Source organism: Nerophis ophidion, linkage group LG25 (assembly GCF_033978795.1).
Source record: "Nerophis ophidion isolate RoL-2023_Sa linkage group LG25, RoL_Noph_v1.0, whole genome shotgun sequence".
In the NCBI taxonomy this organism is placed as follows: Eukaryota; Metazoa; Chordata; class Actinopteri; order Syngnathiformes; family Syngnathidae; genus Nerophis; species Nerophis ophidion.
In genome coordinates this window covers 23533989-23554758 of record NC_084635.1, presented here as the reverse complement: position 1 = coordinate 23554758, position 20770 = coordinate 23533989, and the positions used below count along the sequence as shown (strand labels likewise).

Genomic DNA, 20770 nt, shown 5'->3' with positions numbered 1-20770 from the left:
TCAGCGACCTCAGCCCCAGAAATAGGAGAGTCCACCACAGATTCCCCAGGCACTGCTTCCTCATAGGAAGACGTGTTGGTGGGATTGAGGAGGTCTTTAGGATTGCCGCCCCGACAGGCACCAACTACCTTGCGGCCACAGCTCCGATCTGCCGCCTCGACAATAGAGGTGCGGAACATGGTCCACTCGGACTCAATGTCCAGCACCTCCCTCGTGACATGTTCAAAGTTCTTCCGGAGGTGGGAATTGAAACTTTGTCTGACAGGAGACTCTGCCAGACGTTCCCAGCAGACCCTCACAATGCGTTTGGGCCTCCCAGGTCTGTCCGGCATCCTCCCCCACCATCGCAGCCAACTCACCACCAGGTGGTGATCGGTAGAAAGCTCCACTCCTCTCTTCACCCGAGTGTCCAAAACATGAGGCCGCAAATCCGATGACACAACTACAAAGTCGATCATGGAACTGCGGCCTAGGGTGTCCTGGTGCCAAGTGCACATATGGACACCCTTATGTTTGAACATGGTGTTTGTTATGGACAAACTGTGACGAGCACAAAAGTCCAATAACAAAACACCACTCGGGTTCAGATCCGGGCGGCCATTCTTCCCAATCACGCCTCTCCAGGTTTCACTGTCGTTGCCAACGTGAGCGTTGAAGTCTCCCAGTAGGACAAGGGAATCACCCGGGGGAGCACTTTCCAGTACTCCCTCGAGTGTTCCCAAAAAGGGTGGGTACTCTGAACTGCTGTTTGGTGCATAAGCACAAACAACAGTCAGGACCCGTCCCACCACCCGAAGGCGGAGGGAGGCTACCCTTTCGTCCACCGGGTTGAACTCCAACGTACAGGCTTTGATCTGGGGAGAAACAAGAATTGCCACCCCAGCCCGTCGCCTCCCAACGCCAGAGTGGAAGAGGGTCCAGTCCCTCTCGAGAGAAGTGGTTCCAGAGCCCTTGCTGTGCGTCGAAGTGAGTCCGACTATATCTAGCCGGAATTTTTTATGTAATTGTTTTATATTATTTTACTTTCTTTTTTATCCAAGAAAATGTTTTTTATTTTATTTTTTTATTTATCTTATTTTAATTTATTTATAAAATTAATAAAAAAGGACCTTATCTTCACCAGACCAGGCTGTTAATGAAATTAGACTTGTCTAAAAGGTTTATAAAACCAGGTCCAGTCCAGATAATATCCAAGTCGGGCTCAGCAACACTCACCCTCACCCATGTACAACAACAACAAAAAATTAATGAAACAACAGATTGCATATAATTTATAAACAAAATACATTTTCATAAAAAGCATTTGTGTATAGTCCATATTATGTCCAAGTCAGACTCAACACACACCTTCATTTTGTACGCTCAAAAATAGGGAACACAACAGCAAATAGCATACATGTTGATCTTTCTAAAGTTAAAAAATACTGGATAAATGTTTTAAAGAAAGTAATACTAAGTAAATATCTATTTTTGGTCTTAAAAATAAACTTTTTACCAAGTGCTATAATTAAATTGACTAAGTCATGATTGTCAATTAACTCTCCTAAAATAACAGAAAGTACATTAAGCTTCATAAACAAACCAATCCTTGAACACATTTTTTCAACTTCCACCCAAAAAGAAGACACAATATGACAATACCAAAACAGGTGCAGGGTGGATTCAGATTCCTGACAACAAAAACGGCAATCATCTGACTCAGTCATATTCCATAGTTTTAACATTTTCCCCGTGGGTAAGAAGTTAAAAATAATTTGAATTTGAAAATAACGATTTTGCACATCGATAGTAGTTTTATGAATTAGTTTGAATATGGCATCCCACGGCAAAGGGCAGTCAAAAAAGTCCTCCCATTTTCCATATGTGTTGTATGGGACAGCCTTCAAATTTTTCTTTATTACATAAAACTTATATTTATTTTTATTTATTTTAGTTCCTTTTTGCGAACTTGTATACTCTATTTAAAAAAAAAAACTTGCATCTAAATTACCTGTCAGGTGCCCTACAGCTGGTTCCGCACCTAAATGGAGTTGGCACTCTGCAAATGTAAAGAGAGTAGGGCTGGGCGATATGACCTTTTTTTAATATCTCGATATTTTTAGGTCATATCGCGATACACGATATATATCTCGATAGTTTGCCTTGGCCTTGAATTAACACTTGATACGTATAATCGCAGCAATATGATGATTCTATGTGTCCACATTAATACATTCTTCTTCATACTGCATTACTATATGCTCATTTTAAACTTTCATGCAGAAAAGGAAATCACAACTAAGTCAATTGACCAAAACTGTATTTATTTAACAGTTATTAAGCAGAGGCAGGCCCTGCGATGAGGTGGCGACTTGTCCACGGTGTACCCCGCCCGATTGTAACTGAGATAGGCACCAAAGGGAATAAGCAGTAGAAAAATGGATGGATGGATGGATAAACAGAGGCACAAACGTTCATGTCATTTCCAAAACAGAAAGTGCAAGATTGTCAGAGACATTTTAAGTGTACAATAAAATGAGCTGCATAATAGGAAATCAAATAGTGTTCGTCCGTCTCTATGTGGTAGGTTACTACGGACGTTATTAAATTCTGTTGTTGACACTTTTTTTCATACGATGTTAATCTGGAAATGTTTGCCTCAGCATTTTGTTGGTGTGGCCGTGTGGCACCGAATGGAGATGTTGACATGCGGAGTACGCACTCTTCATTCTCTAGCAGAGGGGTGTCAAACCCAAATACAGAGTGGGCCAAAATTTTAAACTGAACAAAGCCGCGGGCCAAGGTTGAACAAATTAACCTTTTAATAGGGACCCAAACAAGTTTTGCATTGAATATTGAACAAGCAAGGCTTGTATAACTTTATAGTGACATGCAAAATCCATCCATCCATTCATTTTCTACCGCTTATTCCCTTTTGGGGTGGCGGGGGGCGCTGGCGCCTATCTCTGCTACAATCGGGCGGAAGGCGGGGTACACCCTGGACAAGTCGCCACCTCATCGCAGGGCCAACACAGATAGACAGACAACATTCACACTCACATTCACACACTAGGGCCAATTTAGTGTTGCCAATCAACCTATCCCCAGGTGCATGTCTTTGGAAGTGGGAAGAAGCCGGAGTACCCGGAGGGAACCCACGCATTCACGGGGAGGACATGCAAACTCCACACAGAAAGATCCCGAGCCTGGATTTGAACCGAGCCTGGATTTGAACCCAGGACTGCAGGAACTTCGTATTGTGAGGCAGACGCACTAACCCCTCTGCCACCGTGAAAAATCGATTTTCAAATAATAATAATAATAATGATAAGTTAAAAATATCAATGGTATATTAAATAAAAAAAAATAAAAAATGTAATGCCTCTTTCCTATATGCAGCTTTCTGATGTAAATATCAACATTAACTTGGTGGGGTTTGGTGGTAGCGGGGGGTGTATATTGTAGCATCCTGGAAGAGTTAGTGCTGCAAGGGTTTCTGGGTATTTGTTCTGTTGTGTTTATGTTGTGTTCTCCCTAAATGTGGTTGTCATTCTTGTTTGGTGTGGGTTCACAGTGTGGCGCATATTTGTAACAGTGTTAAAGTTGTTTATACGGCCACCCTCAGTGTGACCTGTATGGCGGTTGACCAAGTATGTCTTGCATCCCCTTATGTGTGTAAAGTCCGCATATAGTATGTGACTGAGCCGGCACAATGTTTGTATGGAGAAAAAGCGGACGGGACGACAGGTTGTAGAGGACGTTAAATGCAGTGCCTTTAGGGCACGTCCCCAATGATGTTGTTTGAGTGGAAATCAAGAGAAATTCGGGAGAATGGTTGCCCCGGGGTATTTTCGGCAAGGGCACTGAAATTCGGGAGTCTCTCGGGAAAATCGGGAGGGTTGGTAAGTATGAGTATTAGCGGTGAATGCGGTGCTATAATACCGGCGGGGCAGCTCTAATTCGCACCTTCTCTCTCTCGTATCACCACTCGCACGGCTCCGCTAGCATCACAGCTAACGTTTCCAATGCTGCTACCTCTCTGCTCCGCGATGGGGTATACTTATGTAATGTATATCGTGACGTAGATCGTGACAGTATGTGACGTGTGTAAGAATGTGCGTTTGCTGTCTGTGACAAGGAGACACAAGGAGTGGGAAGAGCCTGTAGTGTAATGCCCGCAGCTAAAAGCAACTGCGTGAGAACGTATACTCGAATATCCCGGTATAGTCATTTTCTATATCGCACGGAGACAAACCTGCGATATATCGTGTATATCGATATATTGCCCAGCCCTAAAAGAGAGGAAGGTATTTTAAGTTAATAATGCATTTCTTGTTCAAGTCTGTGTAAACTACCCTAAATCTTTTGACATTACTAGTGACAGTAACGTCTAACTTTATGCCGTGCGCATCTTTGAACCTTCGTTTTGGACGTGTTTGTGAACTGTGCATGTTGTGTGTGTGGCTTTTCACCGGGTACTCCGGCTTCCTCCCACATTAAATACTTAAAAGCTGGCAGAAGTAGATAAGGCATGTGGCTTGACCGCGAGGTAACACCAGAGAAAGTCCATTACATCATCGACAGGGAAATAAAAAGTGCTTGCTTTTCTGTGCTGTTAAAGGGGAACATTATCACAATCTCAAAAGGGTTAAAAACAATAAAAGTCAGTTCCCAGTGACTTGTTGTATTTTTTTCAGCTTTTTTCAAAATTTTACCGGTCCCGGAATATCCCTAAAAAAAGTTTTAAAGGGCCGTTTTTTTTGCTCTCTGCAAAACACTATCCATTTTCCTGTGATGTCACACAGTGCTGCCAATGTAAACAATCAATGGCGAATAGCAGAGCAAGATATAGCGACATTAGCTCGGATTCAGACTCGGATTTCAGCGGCTTAAGCGATTCAACAGATTACTCATGTTTTGAAACGAATGGTTGGAGTATGAAAGTATTGAAGAAGAAACTGAAGCTATTGAGCGAATAGCTATTGACGCTATTCATAGCCATAGCATGGCCGAATAGCTGCGTTAGCATCGCCGGTAAAATGTACGGACCAAACGATCAGGACTTTCGTATCTTGTGACACTGGAGCAACTTAAATCCGTCGATTGGTAAGTGTTTTTTTCGCATTAAATGTGGGTGGAAGGAAACGTAATATAGTTGCAAATGCATCTGCAGGTTATCCATACATCTCTGGGCCATGTCTGCTTTAGCACCGCCGGTAAATAGCATGTTAGCATCGATTAGCATAGCATGTTAGCATCGATTTGCTGGCAGTCACGCTGCGACAAAATATGTCTGATTAGCACATAAGTCAACAACATCAAGATAACTCACCTTTGTGATTTCGTTGACTTTATCGTTGCAAATACATCTGCAGGTTATCCATACATAGCATAGCTCGGTTGGTAGAGCGGCCGTGTCAGCAATTTCAGGGTTGCAGGTTCGATTCCCGCTTCTGCCATCCTAGTCACTGCCGTTGTGTCCTTGGGCAAGACACTTTACCCACCTGCTCCCAGTGCCACCCACACTGGTTTAAATGTAACTTAGATATTGGGTTTCACTATGTAAAGCGCTTTGAGTCACTTGAGAAAAGCGCTATATAAATATAATTCACTTCACTTCACATCTCTGTGCCATGTCTGTCATCGCCGGTAAAATGTGCAGACACTCTGGCACATTCAATGGGGTCTGGCGGAAGATTTCTTGCCACTTTCGCATCTTCGGGCCAGTGGTGCAACTTGAATCCCTCCCTGTTAGTGTTGTTACACCCTTCGACAACACACCGACGAGGCATGATGTCTCCAAGGTTCAAAAAAGTAGTCGAAAAAACGGAAAATAACAGAGCTGAGACCCGGTGTTTGCAATGTGTTGAAAATGAAAATGGCGGCTTTATTACCTCGGTGACATCACGTTCTGACGTCATCGCCAAAAGAGCCATAAACAGAAAGGCGTTTAATTTGCCAAAAGTCACCCATTTAAAGTTCGGAAATCGGTTAAAAAAATATATGGTCTTTTTTCTGCACCGTCAAGGTATATATTGACGCTTACATAGGTCTGGTGATAATGTTCCCCTTTAATAGCCATCTTGACTAACTGGGTTAATAAAAGTGCCACTGACTGTTTACACTGCAGTTGTCATTCACTTCAATTTTAGTGAATCTTACTCAAAAATGAATATCTTTATATGTATACTTTCACCGGAAAATATATTGAGGTATATATCGAATATCGAGTTTGAACAGCCCTAGCTGTTCATACTGTGTGTTTATTTGCATCACCATGCTACTTAGTGACATGATACAATTATACATTTGTCTCCCAGATTGGACCCCATCCTGTATAAAAAGTGTCAAGGAGACGCTGCCCGACTATGTCACACGCACGGCTGGAATGAGACCAGCGAGTTGATGCCTCCAGGCGCCGTCTTCTCCTGCCTGTATCGCCATGCCTACCGCACCGAGGAGCAGGGCCGCCGGGTATGATAGACTCGTATCTGCTTTTGATGTTTTATTTGATGATTTCAGCGATTCCTGTCTGACTGAAGAATCAGAAGGTTTTTTTTTTTAATTGAACAGGTCAACCAAGATGAACAGGTACTGTAAGTAGTAAACACCCCCAGTCACCATCAATATTAAGAAAATAGACTGATGATGGTGAATCAGGGTTGGAATTACATTTTAATTTATTTGGGTAATTTTCTTCTGGCATGACAGGTGTGCTGTAATTACAATATGTAATGAAAAATTTGATACTTGTACAAGTTGATATACCGTATTTCCTTGAATAGCCGCGGGGCATATAGTATGCGCCTGCCTTGAATTACTGCCGGGTCAAACTCGCTTCCCAAAATAATTAGCGCATGCTTAGTATTACCGCCAGGTCAAACTTGTGACGTCACGAGTGACACTTCTCCTGTCATAATTTTCAAAATGGAGGAGGCTGATTTCAATACTGGTAATTTGAAATTGCATAAAAGGAAGAAGATTAAAAGCTATTCAGTAGGATTCAAGGTCCATGCTATTGAATACCGGTATTCTAAAAAGAACAGTAAGCAGCTATGTTTTATTAATATACGTGTGGAGCCGACGGTCCCACAGACAGGCAGGGCATGCTGGAGCCCGGCCTAAGATGGCGGCGAGGAGACGCCGAGCGAGCGGAGAGGAGGAGCGGAAGAGCGACTTTGACTGAGGTTTTATTGAAAAATAAACATAGTCAAACTGCTCAAGCCATGTCCTTCCTTGGTGGTCCTGGGAACCCGCAAGACGACGGCTTGAGACCGTAACAATACCGTAGCTGCGTCTGTCAAATATGAGTCATTAAATGACTCCCGCCTCCTGGTGGTAGAGGGCGCTAGTGATCCTTCTTGCGACTATTCAGCTGCAGAAGAAGTGAAATGAGTGACGTGAATTGTGCTGGGACGGATATGACGTGGCGGGTGCACGACGGACCTTTTAGGATGTAACACCAATGCTGGCTATGTAAACAACCGGGCTGAAATAAAGCATGTTCCAGTCCTAAATACCCAGTATGTTATTTATACAATAACACTTCATGGTGGCAGCGGTGGGATAAAGAGATCACCCACGGAGCAGAACGGGAGGGGGAGTTTTCAGAGGATAATTCTGTCTTCGCCCGCACTTGAGTAGCCAAGCTAACTGATAGCAACGGTCTGATAGCAGTTTTCTAAACTGGACTTTCAATCGAAGCAGGAGGTAATAAAGAAAGATCTCCATCGAGACAGAGAGACTTTTAAAACTGAAGAAAGATAAGGAAGACTTCTATAAACAAGTTATCGACGCTTTTGATCAGAAGGAGCTGGGATGGATTTCATTTATAAGTAAACGTAAGACCATAATAACGTTATTTTAATTAAATGTGCTTTTCATGATGGTATCCTTACATCACACTCAAAATTTTACTGCATGCCTTTGGTAAGTGCCGGAGTGAGAAGAGGTTTTAAAATAATTAGCGCATGCTTACTTTTACCGCATGCCTTTGGTAAGCGCAAGAGTGAGAAGAGGTTTTAAATTAGTTAGCGGCCCGGCGGCAATTCAAGGAACTACGGTACATACAGTACACCCCATCCTTGTTTGTGAATTACTTAGAATTTCATGGAAGCTGCTTTTATACGCAATCATGGCACCTAACTGTTACCAATTAGCCTGCACACCTGTGGGATGTTCCATATAAGTGTTTGATGAGCATTCCTCAACTTTATCAGTATTTATTGCCACCTTTCAATCAATCAATCAATCAGTCAGTCAATCAATCAATCAATCAATGTTTATTTATACAGCCCTAAATCACAAATGTCTCAAAGGACTGTACAAAGCACTACGACTACGACATCCTCATTTCCCAACTTCTTTGTCACGTGTTGCTGGAATCAAATTTTAAAGTTTATGATTATTTGCAAAAAAAAAATGTTTATCAGTTTGAACATCAAATATGTTGTCTTTGTAGCATAGTCAACTGAATATGGGTTGAAAAACAACCCTTGATGGGTTGTTTTTTTTTTCACGTGACTTTTGCTACACTTCTACCGTGACAGATCTCTGCGTGTGTGCATAGATCTGTACGTGTAGAAATACTTTGTTTGTAACTTCTTCTGCCTATTGTCACCACGGTCAGCGCCTACAAACCAGTGATGTTAATAGGGCTGAAGTTATAGCTTCCGCTTAGAATAGTGGGGGGTACTCTTGGTTGATACCAGACAAAAATGTTTTGCTTTAAATGTCATGATCATTGAATCATTTTGTCACTCCTGTTGTGCAAAATAAAATAAAAAATGTTGTTCACACACACACACACACACACACACACACACAAATACACAGATTGCAACTCAGATGCACAGCATTGTTTTACATACCCCCAAAACTAAACACATACACACAAATTAGAATACGAAAAGTTGGATCTGATTACACACCCAGATGGAGATTCGCATTTGCAAATTGTTTTTCTACATTAATACTAAAGATGGCATTATTGTTTATTTTATCCGTTATCCATCTATTATATAATATATTAAATAATGTAATTGATTTAAATGGCCAGTGGTGTACAACAGAAATGTTAGTCAAATATCTCAACTCATATTTTATTACTATACCGTAGAGCAGGGGTCACCAACGCGGTGCCCGCGGGCACCAGGTCGCTCGTAAGGACCCCATGAGTAGCCCGCTGGCCTGTTCTAAAAATAGCTCAAATAGCAGCACTTACATTTGAGCTGCCTCTATTTTTAAAATTGTATTTACTGCGCACAATGAGTGTGTTAGGAGGGTGTTCAAAATTTTAAAAACATTTGTTTTTGAAGGGTGTAATGTTGGAATAGGTTGACACCTAAAAATACAGATCATTTGCAACATTCCCTCTAAGGCGTGCGCCTGTGCAATTGCTCACTGCTCACCCGTCTGCGCAAAGCAAGTCTATGCCGCGCACAAAATCAAATCCCACTCTAAACAAAAAACACATCATTTTTCTCATAGTTTGGCCGGGGGTGCGACATATACTCCGGAGCGATTTATGTGTGAAATTATTAACACATTACCGTAAAATATCAAATAAAATCATTCATCTCATTCGCAGAAGAGATGGAGAAAATGTCAGCAATCATCACACACATGTCAACCAATAAGATTTCGGCGGGGGAGGGTCATGGCAGAAGTGCATTGTGGGTCATGGGATGCTAACTGCTATATGCTATATGATACTGCCGTAGCTATTAAAATTGGTCTTTTCAACGTTGGCGGTAACTTATAAAAACTGAGAAGGGCTGAACCAAAATGGCACCGAAAAGGAAATCATGTACTGCAGATTAAAAGCTGGACGTAGTGAAATATGCAGCAGAAAACGACAAGAGGAAGCGGCGCATACCTTTGGAGTTGACAGAGTTGTTTAGAAGCAACATCGAGGAAGAAGATTTCATCGGATTTTTCAATTAGGAGTGACAGATTGTTGGGTAAACGTATAGCAGGGCCCGGCAACCTTTACCACTCAAATAGCCATTTTGACCCGTCTCACAAATTAAAAAAAGACAAAGGGAGCCGCAATAATTCTCGCGAATAACTGCTGGTGGTCACCCATATAACAGTAATAAGGGCGTGCCATGAAGCCATTGACAGCTTGCCAGTACAGTAACATGTTGTAGGTGGCTTCCGCAGATACACGTACACGACTGCAAGGCATACTGGGTGACACAGAGTACACTGAAGGTTGTGATATAAACAATTTTAACACTCTTACTAATATGCACCACACTGTGAAACCACACCATACAAGAATGACAAACACATTTCGGGAGAACACCCGCACTGTAACACATTATGAACGCGACATAACAATTACCCAGAATGCTATGCATCCATGACTCTTTCAGGCTATATTATACACCCCGCTAGCACCAAACCTCCCCACCCCTTCCGTGCGTCAGTTGAGGTGGATGGGGGTGTAAAATATAGTCAGGAAGAGTCATGGATGCAAAGGATTATGGGTATTTGTTGTGTCGCGTTAATGTCGGGGGACTGTGAGGATGTTCTCCCGAAATGTGTTTGTCATTGTTGTTTTGGTGTGGGTTCACAGTGTGGTGCATATTAGTAAGAGTGTTAAAGTTATTTATATCACAACCTTCAGTGTACTCTGTGTCACCCAGTATGCCTTGCAGTCGTGTACGCGTATCTGCGGAAGCAACATACCACATAATACTGGACTGGCAAGATGTCTGTACATGTTGTGGAAGGCGTCAAAGGCAATGGCTTCATGGCACGCCCTTATTACTGTTATATGGGTGACCACCAGCAGTTATTCGCAAGAATGGTTGAAGCTCCCATTGTCTTCTTTAATTTGTGAAACGCGTCAAAATGCAGAGGGCGCTAAAAGTAAAGCCATCACAGCACGCCCTGAATATTGTTGTCCGAGTAAAAATCGAAGAATGTTGACCCCGGGTGATGCGAGGAAGAGGCTCCGAGAACCGGAATCCCCTCGTAACAATCGGGGGATCGGCGATTGTGCAGCCGAGCCACATCAGAGTGGCCAAAGAGCCGCGGATTGCCGACTTCTGACGTATAGCATGTTCTATATGTTATAGTTATTTGAATGACTCTTACCATAATATGTTACGTTAACATACCAGGCACTTTCTTAGTTGGTTATTTATGCGTCATATAACGTACACTTATTCAGCCTGTTGTTCACTATTCTTTATTTATTTTAAATTGCCTTTCAAATGTCTATTCTTGATGTTGGGTTTTATCAAATACATTTCCCCCCAAAATGCGACTTATACTCCAGTGCGACGTATATATGTTTTTTTCCGTCTTTATTATGCATTTTCGGCCGGTGCGACTTATAATCCGAAAAATACGTTAAAACAAAAGCAACTCTTTGTCATCTGTTATATCAACATCAGCCTCTTGCACTCTCTCTCTCACCTGCACCAACACATACACTCATGGCAATTAGCCACTGATGCGTTTATGGCCACACTGTCACGACCAGAACAGGACTCTGAACACAGATGCAGGATTTAAATACAATATATTTATTTGATCAAGGGAAGGGGTCCAAAACGGGAGAAACAAAACAGGCTATAAAAACACAACTGACCTGAGCTCTAAATTAACAAAAATATCAATAACTCAAAACGCTCCGTCTACAGAGGGAAAAAGGGGCTATGAACAAAACACTACTAAGTATAACAAAAGCCGCTCTAAAGGAGGCGATACTAGGATGATAATTTTACTTGACAAAACTTACAAATCAAATTACTCCCGTGGATCCAAAAAGGTACAAGAAACGTGGCTGTGGACAATGCTATAGCAGGGACCGCTGGAGATACGCACATGAAGTAACGAGACACTCTGGCACAAGAAAAGGGGAGGACGAGACATTTATACACATGAGTGAGTGTGACACAGGTGGGCACAGTCAGGCAATCAGGAGTGACGTCAGACCAGTGAAACAGGAGAAGGGGAAGTGATCTGAAACGAGAGGGAGAGTTAAACTTTCAAAATAAAACAGGAAATGATAAGACCACATGACACCAGACGAAAACCAGACAAGACTTCACCCAGGTGTGACACACAAAAAGTTGGACAACTCCAGCACTACACATTAAGTGTAAATTACAGGTTGTTACACTATGACTTTTTAATCTGATGTGTGCTTATTCTACTGTCATGTATTAAGCATGTTATTTTTTTGGAAAATAATCATGAAATGATGTTACTAAATTACAGAATTATTAATAGAAATATTTATTTGACAGACAGAACGTTACAGGAATGCACACTTAATCTCATGCAACATGTGAATGTTTACTAAATGTGATCTCTGAAAGGGGTACACAATCTTTCCAAAGCACGACCCCCACACAGGCATAAAATACCATAGTACATATCTGAAAAATATATATACAAATTTAAGTGGGCCAAATCACTTTTATTTGAAAATAATCTCATGTAAAAGACATTTAAATGATGTCAGGTTTGGGACAGATGTGCTGCCGGTATGGCCACAGTGTGCACGTCTGTATTCCACTGAATGCCCAGGGTGTTTTTGCGTTTGCTCACATACATAAAAAAATAGAGCAGAGGTGTCAAACATACGGCCTGGGGGCCAGATCAGGCCCGCGAACAAGTTTTATTCGGCCCGCGGGATGACTTTGCTGAGTATAAAAATGAGCCAAAATGTTTAAATGAAAGAAACTGCTGTTCGAAATGTGTACACTAGATGTCACAATAGCAATTATTTGTATCTTTGTAGATCATGCTACATATGTTAAAATGAAAACACCAATAGTGCACCAGTCGAGGAAAATGAGCAAACTACATAAATAACATCCTGTAATTTGATTTTGATATTTTTTTATCTTGATAGTTTAAAAAGTAACACCAATGCAGTCTCCAGCCCCCGCAACCCTGAAAGGGACAAGTAGTAGAAAATGGATGGATGGATAGAGTTGACTGATGAACATTATCACATCATTTATTCAGAAAGTATAAATATTGACAAATAACGATAGAATACTATTAACCACAACATGTTAGTGTAAAAAGACCCTCAACAACATTATGATTTGTACATTAGAATCTTCAGCTCTCACTGGATCGGTTCGCAGCCGAGTGTGAAGCGACCGGATGGGAGAATCAGCACCTCCAAGTCCGAGTCCATGGTTCTCGTCTGGAAAAGGGTGGAGTGCCATCTCCGGGTTGGGGAGGAGACCCTGCCCCAAGTGGAGGAGTTCAAGTACCTAGAAGTCTTGTTCATGAGCAAGGGAAGAGTGGATCGTGAGGTTTACAGGTGGATCGGTGCGGCGTCTTCAGTAATGCGGACGTTGTATCGATCCGTTGTGGTGAAGAAGGAGCTGAGCCGGAAGGCAAAGCTCTCAATTTTCCGGTCGATCTACGTTCCCATCCTCACCGATGGTAATGAGCTTTGGGTCATGACCGAAAGGACAAGATCACGGATACAAGCGGCCGAAATGAGTTTCCTCTGTCGGGTGGCGGGTCTCTCCCTTAGATATATGGTGACAAATTCTGCCATCCGAGAGGAGCTCAAAGTAAAGTCGCTGCTCTTCCACATCGAGAGAAGCCAGATGAGGTGGTTCGGGCATCTGGTCAGGATGCCACCCGAACGCCTCCCTAGGGAGGTGTTTAAGGCACATCCAACCGGTAGGAGGCCACTGGGAAGACCCAGGACACGTTGGGAAGACTATGTCTCCCGGCTGGCCTGGGAACGCCTCGGGATCCCCCGGGAAGAGCTGGATGTAGTGGCTGGGGAGAGTGAAGTCTGGGCTTCCCTGCTTAGGCTGCTTCCCCCGCGACCCGACCTCGGATAAGCGGAAGAAGATGGGTGTATGGACATTTTCAGAATGTGCTTGTTCTATTTTCAAACAAACAAAACAATTTTAAGTGCCGTGATTTTACCAGTCCGGCCCACTTGGGAGTAGATATTTCTCCATGTGGCCCCCCATCTAAAATGAGTTTGACACCCCTGAATTAGAGGGAACATTGATCATTTGTAATAAATTATTTGTTTAGCTGTTAAGTGTGTTTTGTTTTCTTGGTCTTTTGGAAAATACTATAAATTAATACACTTTGCAAATGAATGAAAGTTGTATACTTTAGAGTGGACATTTTAAGTAAGTTAATCGCCTTTTGGGTTTCCCTTTTTTAAACGTGTGAATGTGTTTGTGCAGTTATCTCGGGACTGCAAAATGGAGGTTCAGCGTATTCTCCACCAGAGGGCGCTGGATGTCAAGCTGGACCCTGAGCTGCAGAAGCGCTGCATGACGGACCTTGGAAAGTGGTGCAGCGAGAAGACGGACACTGGACAGGTCAGATAACGGAGCGATGGTGATACAATCCGATGATGACATTGAAGGGTGATGCAAATCTCTGCACCTCTTTGAAGTTAATGTTTTCACAGAACATACATGGCACAAACTGCACTGTACATTCTTACTCAAGGTGAAGATAGGTTGACTAGTGTTTGTTTACAGGAGCTGGAGTGTTTACAGGAGCACTTAGAGGACCTGGTGTCTGCCTGCAGGGAAGTTGTGGGCAACCTGACAGAGTTAGAATCAGAGGTTCGAGTCTAACAATGTTATCACTCAGCTAATATTGTGGAATCATACATTAATCCCTTTTCATCTTGCTGTCTCAATCAGGACATCCAAATAGATGCACTGCTAATCAGAGCATGTGAGCCCATGATCCAGGTCCACTGCCATGTAAGAATATATTCCACACACACACACGCAACACACACACTGACAAACATCTATTTGACTAGGCTGACCATATTCTGAAATCCCAAAATGAGGACACATATATGTGTGCCAAGGCCGGGACTAGGTGAAAATTAGCCAATTATTCTTGAACTTGCTTTATAAATAATATATTTATTTAAATAAGGCATTTTTTCTCCTCCGTTGACAGCAATGTTGGCGCTAGGAATTTTCATAATGGGGTCCCACAGTAAATTTTTGGGGTCCCACTTTTTTGTAAGCGTTTTGAAAACAAATGATAAACGTATGCATCGTCCTGTTATATCTCACATTCTATGTTGTGTTTTGGAAAAAGGTTGTCATAAACGTTCCTAAGTCATTAAAAAATATATAGAAAAAGAAGACAAATTTGAATGCAAACCTAAATGTACACAATATATTTTTCTACCTTTTCGGAGCCGAGGCACATTTTTTTCATTGAAAAAATTCAGAGGCACACCACCAGAAGAAAACATTAAAAAATGAAACTCAGTAGCCGATATTGACAACAAAAAGTCGTTCTTGCAATTGTTGGATATCAATTCAAACCATAACCAACCATGCATCACTATAACTCTTGTCTCTAAGTATTGTCACAACATGTCACATCCCTCCGTTACTTATTTGGAGTTTTTTGGTGTTTTCCTGTGTTTAGTGTTTTATTTATTGTGCTGTGTTCCTACTTTGTTGGTTTTTCCTCTTTTGTTGGTATTTTCCTGTAGCAGTTTCATGTCTTCTTCAAACACTTTTACCTGCACCTGCTTTGTTTTGACAATCAAGACTGTTTAAGTTTTGCGGACGGTATCCTTCTGTCATGACGAGGACTATGATGTGGTTTGTTTTCCCGTGGTGCAAAGCGATTGGAACGGACACGACATGAAGGTAATGACATCTTTAAAAATTAACTGAAAAAAGGAATAAACGAAAAGCGCTCACAGAGGAGGTACAAAACTTGGCTATGAAAACAAAAGTTGCGCTAAGGCAAAACTATGGTCATAAAACAAAAACTTGCAGTATGGCATGAGTAACAAAAAACTTACTTGGAACGGAACGAGAACGGGACATGGATCATCTGCATGGAGAAGGGTGTACCGAGGGTGAGTAGAAGGTGATAGAGGCTGATGTCTACAGGTTTAAATAATGCTGTGGTGATTAGCAGGTGCATGAGTTCAACTAAACTAGGTGCGTGACATGACAGGTGAACTGATTGGTTGGCATGGTGACAAAAACACACAAGAGTGCCCAATGAATCCAAAACAAAACAGAACGTGACTACAAAACATGATACCTTCTTTGTGGGGACATTGTTGACTGTCATGTCATGTACGGATGTACTTTGTGGACGCCATCTGCTCCACACATTTTTCGAACGCTATTACCTGCACCTGCTTTGGTTTGACAATCAAGATTATTTAAGTTTTGGGGACTCTATCCTTCTTTGTGGGGACATTGTTGACTGTCATGTCATGTACAGATGTACTTTGTGGACGCCGTCTGCCCCACACGTTGTAACTCTTTGCTGTTGTCCAGCATTCTGTTTTGGTTTACTTTGCAGTCAGTTCAGTTTTAGTTTTGTTTTGCATAGCCATCCCAAAGCGTCAATGCCTTTTCTTAGCGGCACTTGGCTTTTGTGTTTATTTTTGGATTAATTGTTAGATACCTTTTTACCTACACACTGCCTTCCGCATATTGTGATCACGACAAACTATGTTCCAGACATTTACAAAGCAATTAGCTACCTGCTGCCACCTACTGATATGGAAGAGTATTACACGGTTATTCTGCCGAGCTCTAGACAGCATTGACTCTCAACAACGGCACATTATTTGCAGATTATAACTATGGCTTCATCTGGCCGGGATCTTCAGCTCTCACTGGATCGGTTCGCAGCCGAGTGTGAAGCGACCGGAATGAGAATCAGCACCTCCAAGTCCGAGTCCATGGTTCTCGCCCGGAAAAGGGTGGAGTGCCATCTCCGGGTTGGGGAGGAGACCCTGCCCCAAGTGGAGGAGTTCAAGTACCTAGGAGTCTTGTTCACGAGTGGGGGAAGAGTGGATCGTGAGATCGACAGGCGGATCGGTGCGGCGTCTTCAGTAATGCGGACGTTGTATCGATCCGTTGTGGTGAAGAAGGAGCTGAGCCGGAAGGCAAAGCTCTCAATTTACCGGTCGATCTACGTTCCCATCCCCACCTATGGTCATGAACTTTGGGTCATGACCGAAAGGATAAGATCACGGGTACAAGCGGCCGAAATGAGTTTCCTCCGCTGGGTGGCGGGGCTCTCCCTTAGAGATAGGGTGAGAAGCTCTGCCATCCGGGAGGAGCTCAACGTAAAGCCGCTGCTCCTCCACATCGAGAGGAGCCAGATGAGGTGGTTCGGGCATCTGGTCAGGATGCCACCCGAACGCCTCCCTAGGGATGTGTTTAGGGCACGTCCAGCTGGTAGGAGGCCACGGGGAAGACCCAGGACACGTTGGGAAGACTATGTCTCCCGGCTGGCCTGGGAACGCCATCGGGATCCCCCGGGAAGAGCTAGACGAAGTGGCTGGAGATAGGGAAGTCTGGGCTTCCCTGCTTAGGCTGCTGCCCCCGCGACCCGACCTCGGATAAGCGGATGATGATGGATGGATGGATGGATAATTACTGGTTTGCAAAAAAATGTTTTTAACCCAATTCGGTGAAATTACATAATCTTCCACGGCACACCAGACTGTATTACACGGCAAAGTGGTTGTAAAACACTGACCTAAAGCATAACAAGCCGAGAGAGGGCTCCGAAAAAACTTGTAAATCGAGGTACCACTGTTAATTGGTAAGGGATACACTGGTATTGCGTTTTCAGGCTACAATTTAACAACTAGAGTAGAGCAGTAAAGCAGAGTTAGATTACGTTTCTGTCATCATTATCACTCCATAAACCTTTTGGATTTTTAAAATGTAGAAAATAACAATGCTATGTAGTTTGGAGGATTGTATATATTTTTTTCTGTGTGTCTGGCAAGGATTTGGCAGACAACCAAATTGACAACGGTGATCTTATGGAGTGTTTGGTTCAGAACAAACATCAAAAGGAAATGAACGATAAGTGTTCCGTTGGTGTGACACACTTCCAGCTGGTAAGTTTTCTACTTTGTCATGTATTTATTAATCTGTGCATGGTGTACGTTTAGGACCTAAAAGGTTTGTGTCAAATTATGTGATCAGCTTTAACTGAGGGATCACTCCCTACTGTCTTTGGACAATGGAGAAGGTTTACTGTTCTGGTCCTATTTATAAAAAGGCATTTTGAATTTAAGGCTTACACTTTTTAGATTATATATGAGCTGTTGAATCAAGGGTGTAAATTTTACCAGGATGTTTGTTTTTCTTTTCAGTCTGATTTGGAAAATAAATAGGTTATCTATACTATAGATAATAGTGTGCACTGGCAGTAGATACACTATATTGCCAAAAGTATTTGGCCACCCATCCAAATTATGACCATCAGATGTCCTAATCACTTGGCCCGGTGTATAAAATCAAGAACTTAGGCATGGAGACTGTTTCTACAAACATTTGTGAAAGAATGGCCCGCTCTCAGTGATTTCCAGCGGACAACCGTCATAGGATTGCCACCTGCGCAACAAATCCACTCGTGAAATTTCCTTGCTCCTAAATATTCCAAAGTCAACTTTATCATAAGAAAAGTGACAAGTTTAGGAACAATTGCAACTCAGCCACCAAGTGGTCGGCCACGTAAACTGACAGAGAGGAGTCAGCAGATGCTGCAGCGCATAGTGCAAAGACTTTCTGCACATTCAGTTGCTACAGAGCTCCAAACTTCATGTGGCCTTCCAATTAGCCCGCATACAGTATGCAGAAAGCTTCATGGAATGGGTTTCTGTGGCTGAGCAGCTGCATCCAAGCCATACCTCACCAAGTCCAATGCAAAGCGTTGGATGCAGTGGTGTAAAGCATGTCGCCACTGGACTCGAGCGCAGTGGAGGTGCCTTCTCTGGACTGAGGAATCCCGCTTTTCCATCTGGCAATGTGATTGACCAGTCTGGGTTTGGAGGTTGCCAGGAAAACGCTAAATTTTGGACCGCATTGTGCCGATTGTGAAATTTGGTGGAGGAGGAATTATGGTGCGGGGTTGGTTTTTCAGGAGTTGGGCTTGGCCCCTTAGTTCCAGTGAAAGGAACTTGGAATGCTCCAGGATACCAAAACATTTTGGACAATTCCATGGGATGGCACTTCAAGTTCAAATGTGAGTAAAGGCAGGTGGCCAAATACTTTTGGCAATATAGTGTATGTCTCATACCTGTCAACATTTGCATTTGAAAATAATGGACTTTTTTCCTGTAAAAAATGTGCATTAACAACCTACTCCTGCTTGCCAAAGCCCTGCATATTTTGGCAGAGATTAAAAAATATATATATCTACAGTATATTCTCATTAAAGTTAAAACACAGGAAATGATTGAACAGGATCGCACAGGGAAAAGAATGATTAAATATGGTAGTTTCTCCTAAGAAAGTAGGTTATGACATATCTTAATATTTTGTTTGTTTTAATACGCGCTTAAAGTTAAGCAAGCCTCTATTATTCTTATTCTCCCAACCAGACTGCGTAAATTAGGCACAAGTGCTTAAATTGTGATCATAACTAAAGAGGGGGACTTCTCCTTGAGGCCTTTTTTCATTGACTGAGAAAAAAATGGAACATGGAGTTTGCTTAACACTTGTGAATGTCATTGAAATCCATAAAGATAACACTTTAAATTTGACAATTAAGGGAAAGGCCAGATTCTCCTGGGAACACCCACATTTAAGGGTTGCCCCACACATCTTGGATGAAGGCGCGCAGTGTAGACTTAAGATGAGGGGGAGAATTCTGCGTGGACAGAATCCGCATAATCACTCATGAACATGGGAGAATAGGGGCTCCAGTAATTCTGTTTTTGCTATATGTACAGTATATTTTTGTTACCGGGAATTGTACTTGTAGTTGATTCAAAGTGGATTTTTTTGTGTGTGTTTGTGTGCAACAGATAAATAAAATTGTAGACCTACTCTGTTTGAAGCATCACACCGTATACATTATACAAACCCTGTTTCCATATGAGTTGGAAAATTGTGTTAGATGTAAATATAAACGGAATACAATGATTTACACATCCTTTTCAACCCATATTCAATTGAATGCACTACAAAGACAACATAATTGATGTTCAAACTCATATTTTTTTTTTTTTTTTGCAAATAATTAACTTAGAATTTCATGGCTGCAACACGTGCCAAAGTAGTTGGGAAAGGGCATGTTCACCACTGTGTTACATCACCTTTTCTTTTAACAACACTCAATAAAAATTTGGGAACTGAGGAAACTAATTGTTGAAGCTTTGAAAGTGGAATTCTTTCTCATTCTTGTTTTATGTAGAGCTTCAGTAGTTCAACAGTCCGGGGTCTCCGCTGTCATATTTTACGCTTCATAATGCGCCACACATTTTCGATAGACATGTCTGGACTGCGGGCAGGCCAGGAAAGTACCCGCACTCTTTTTTTACTAAGCCACGCTGTTGTAACATGTGCTGAATGTGGCTTGGCATTGTCTTGCTGAAATAAGCAGGGGCGTCCATGAAAAAGACGGCGCTTAGATGGCAGCATATGTTGTTCCAAAACCTGTATGTACCTTTCAGCATTAATGGTGCCTTCACAGATGTGTAAGTTACCCATGCCTTGGGCACTAATGCACCCCCATACCATCCCAGATGCTGGCTTTTGAACTTTGCGTCGATAACAGTCTGGATGGTTCGATTTCCCCTTTGGTCAGGATGACACAATGTCGAATATTTTCAAAAACAATTTGAAATGTGGATTCGTCAGACCACAGAACAGCTTTCCACTTTGCATCAGTCCATCTTAGATGATCTCGGGCCCAGAGAAGCCGGCAGCGTTTCTGAATGTTGTTAAATGGCTTTTGCTTTGCTTAGTGGAACTTTAATTTGCACTTACAGATGAAGCGACAAACTTTATTTCGTGAC

The 20770-nt window shown here is 42.3% G+C and overlaps 1 protein-coding gene across 1 annotated transcript in view; it reads left to right on the top strand.

Annotated features, from left to right (window-relative positions):
• Positions 1 to 20770, top strand: part of LOC133542901 (Golgi apparatus protein 1-like) — an 86203-nt gene that overhangs the window by 38349 nt on the left and 27084 nt on the right. The window contains exons 11-15 of the mRNA XM_061887153.1: positions 6300 to 6453; positions 14178 to 14315; positions 14481 to 14567; positions 14649 to 14711; positions 17750 to 17863. Coding sequence (XP_061743137.1) covers positions 6300 to 6453; positions 14178 to 14315; positions 14481 to 14567; positions 14649 to 14711; positions 17750 to 17863 — 556 coding nt within the window. The remainder of the gene's footprint in view (positions 1 to 6299; positions 6454 to 14177; positions 14316 to 14480; positions 14568 to 14648; positions 14712 to 17749; positions 17864 to 20770) is intronic.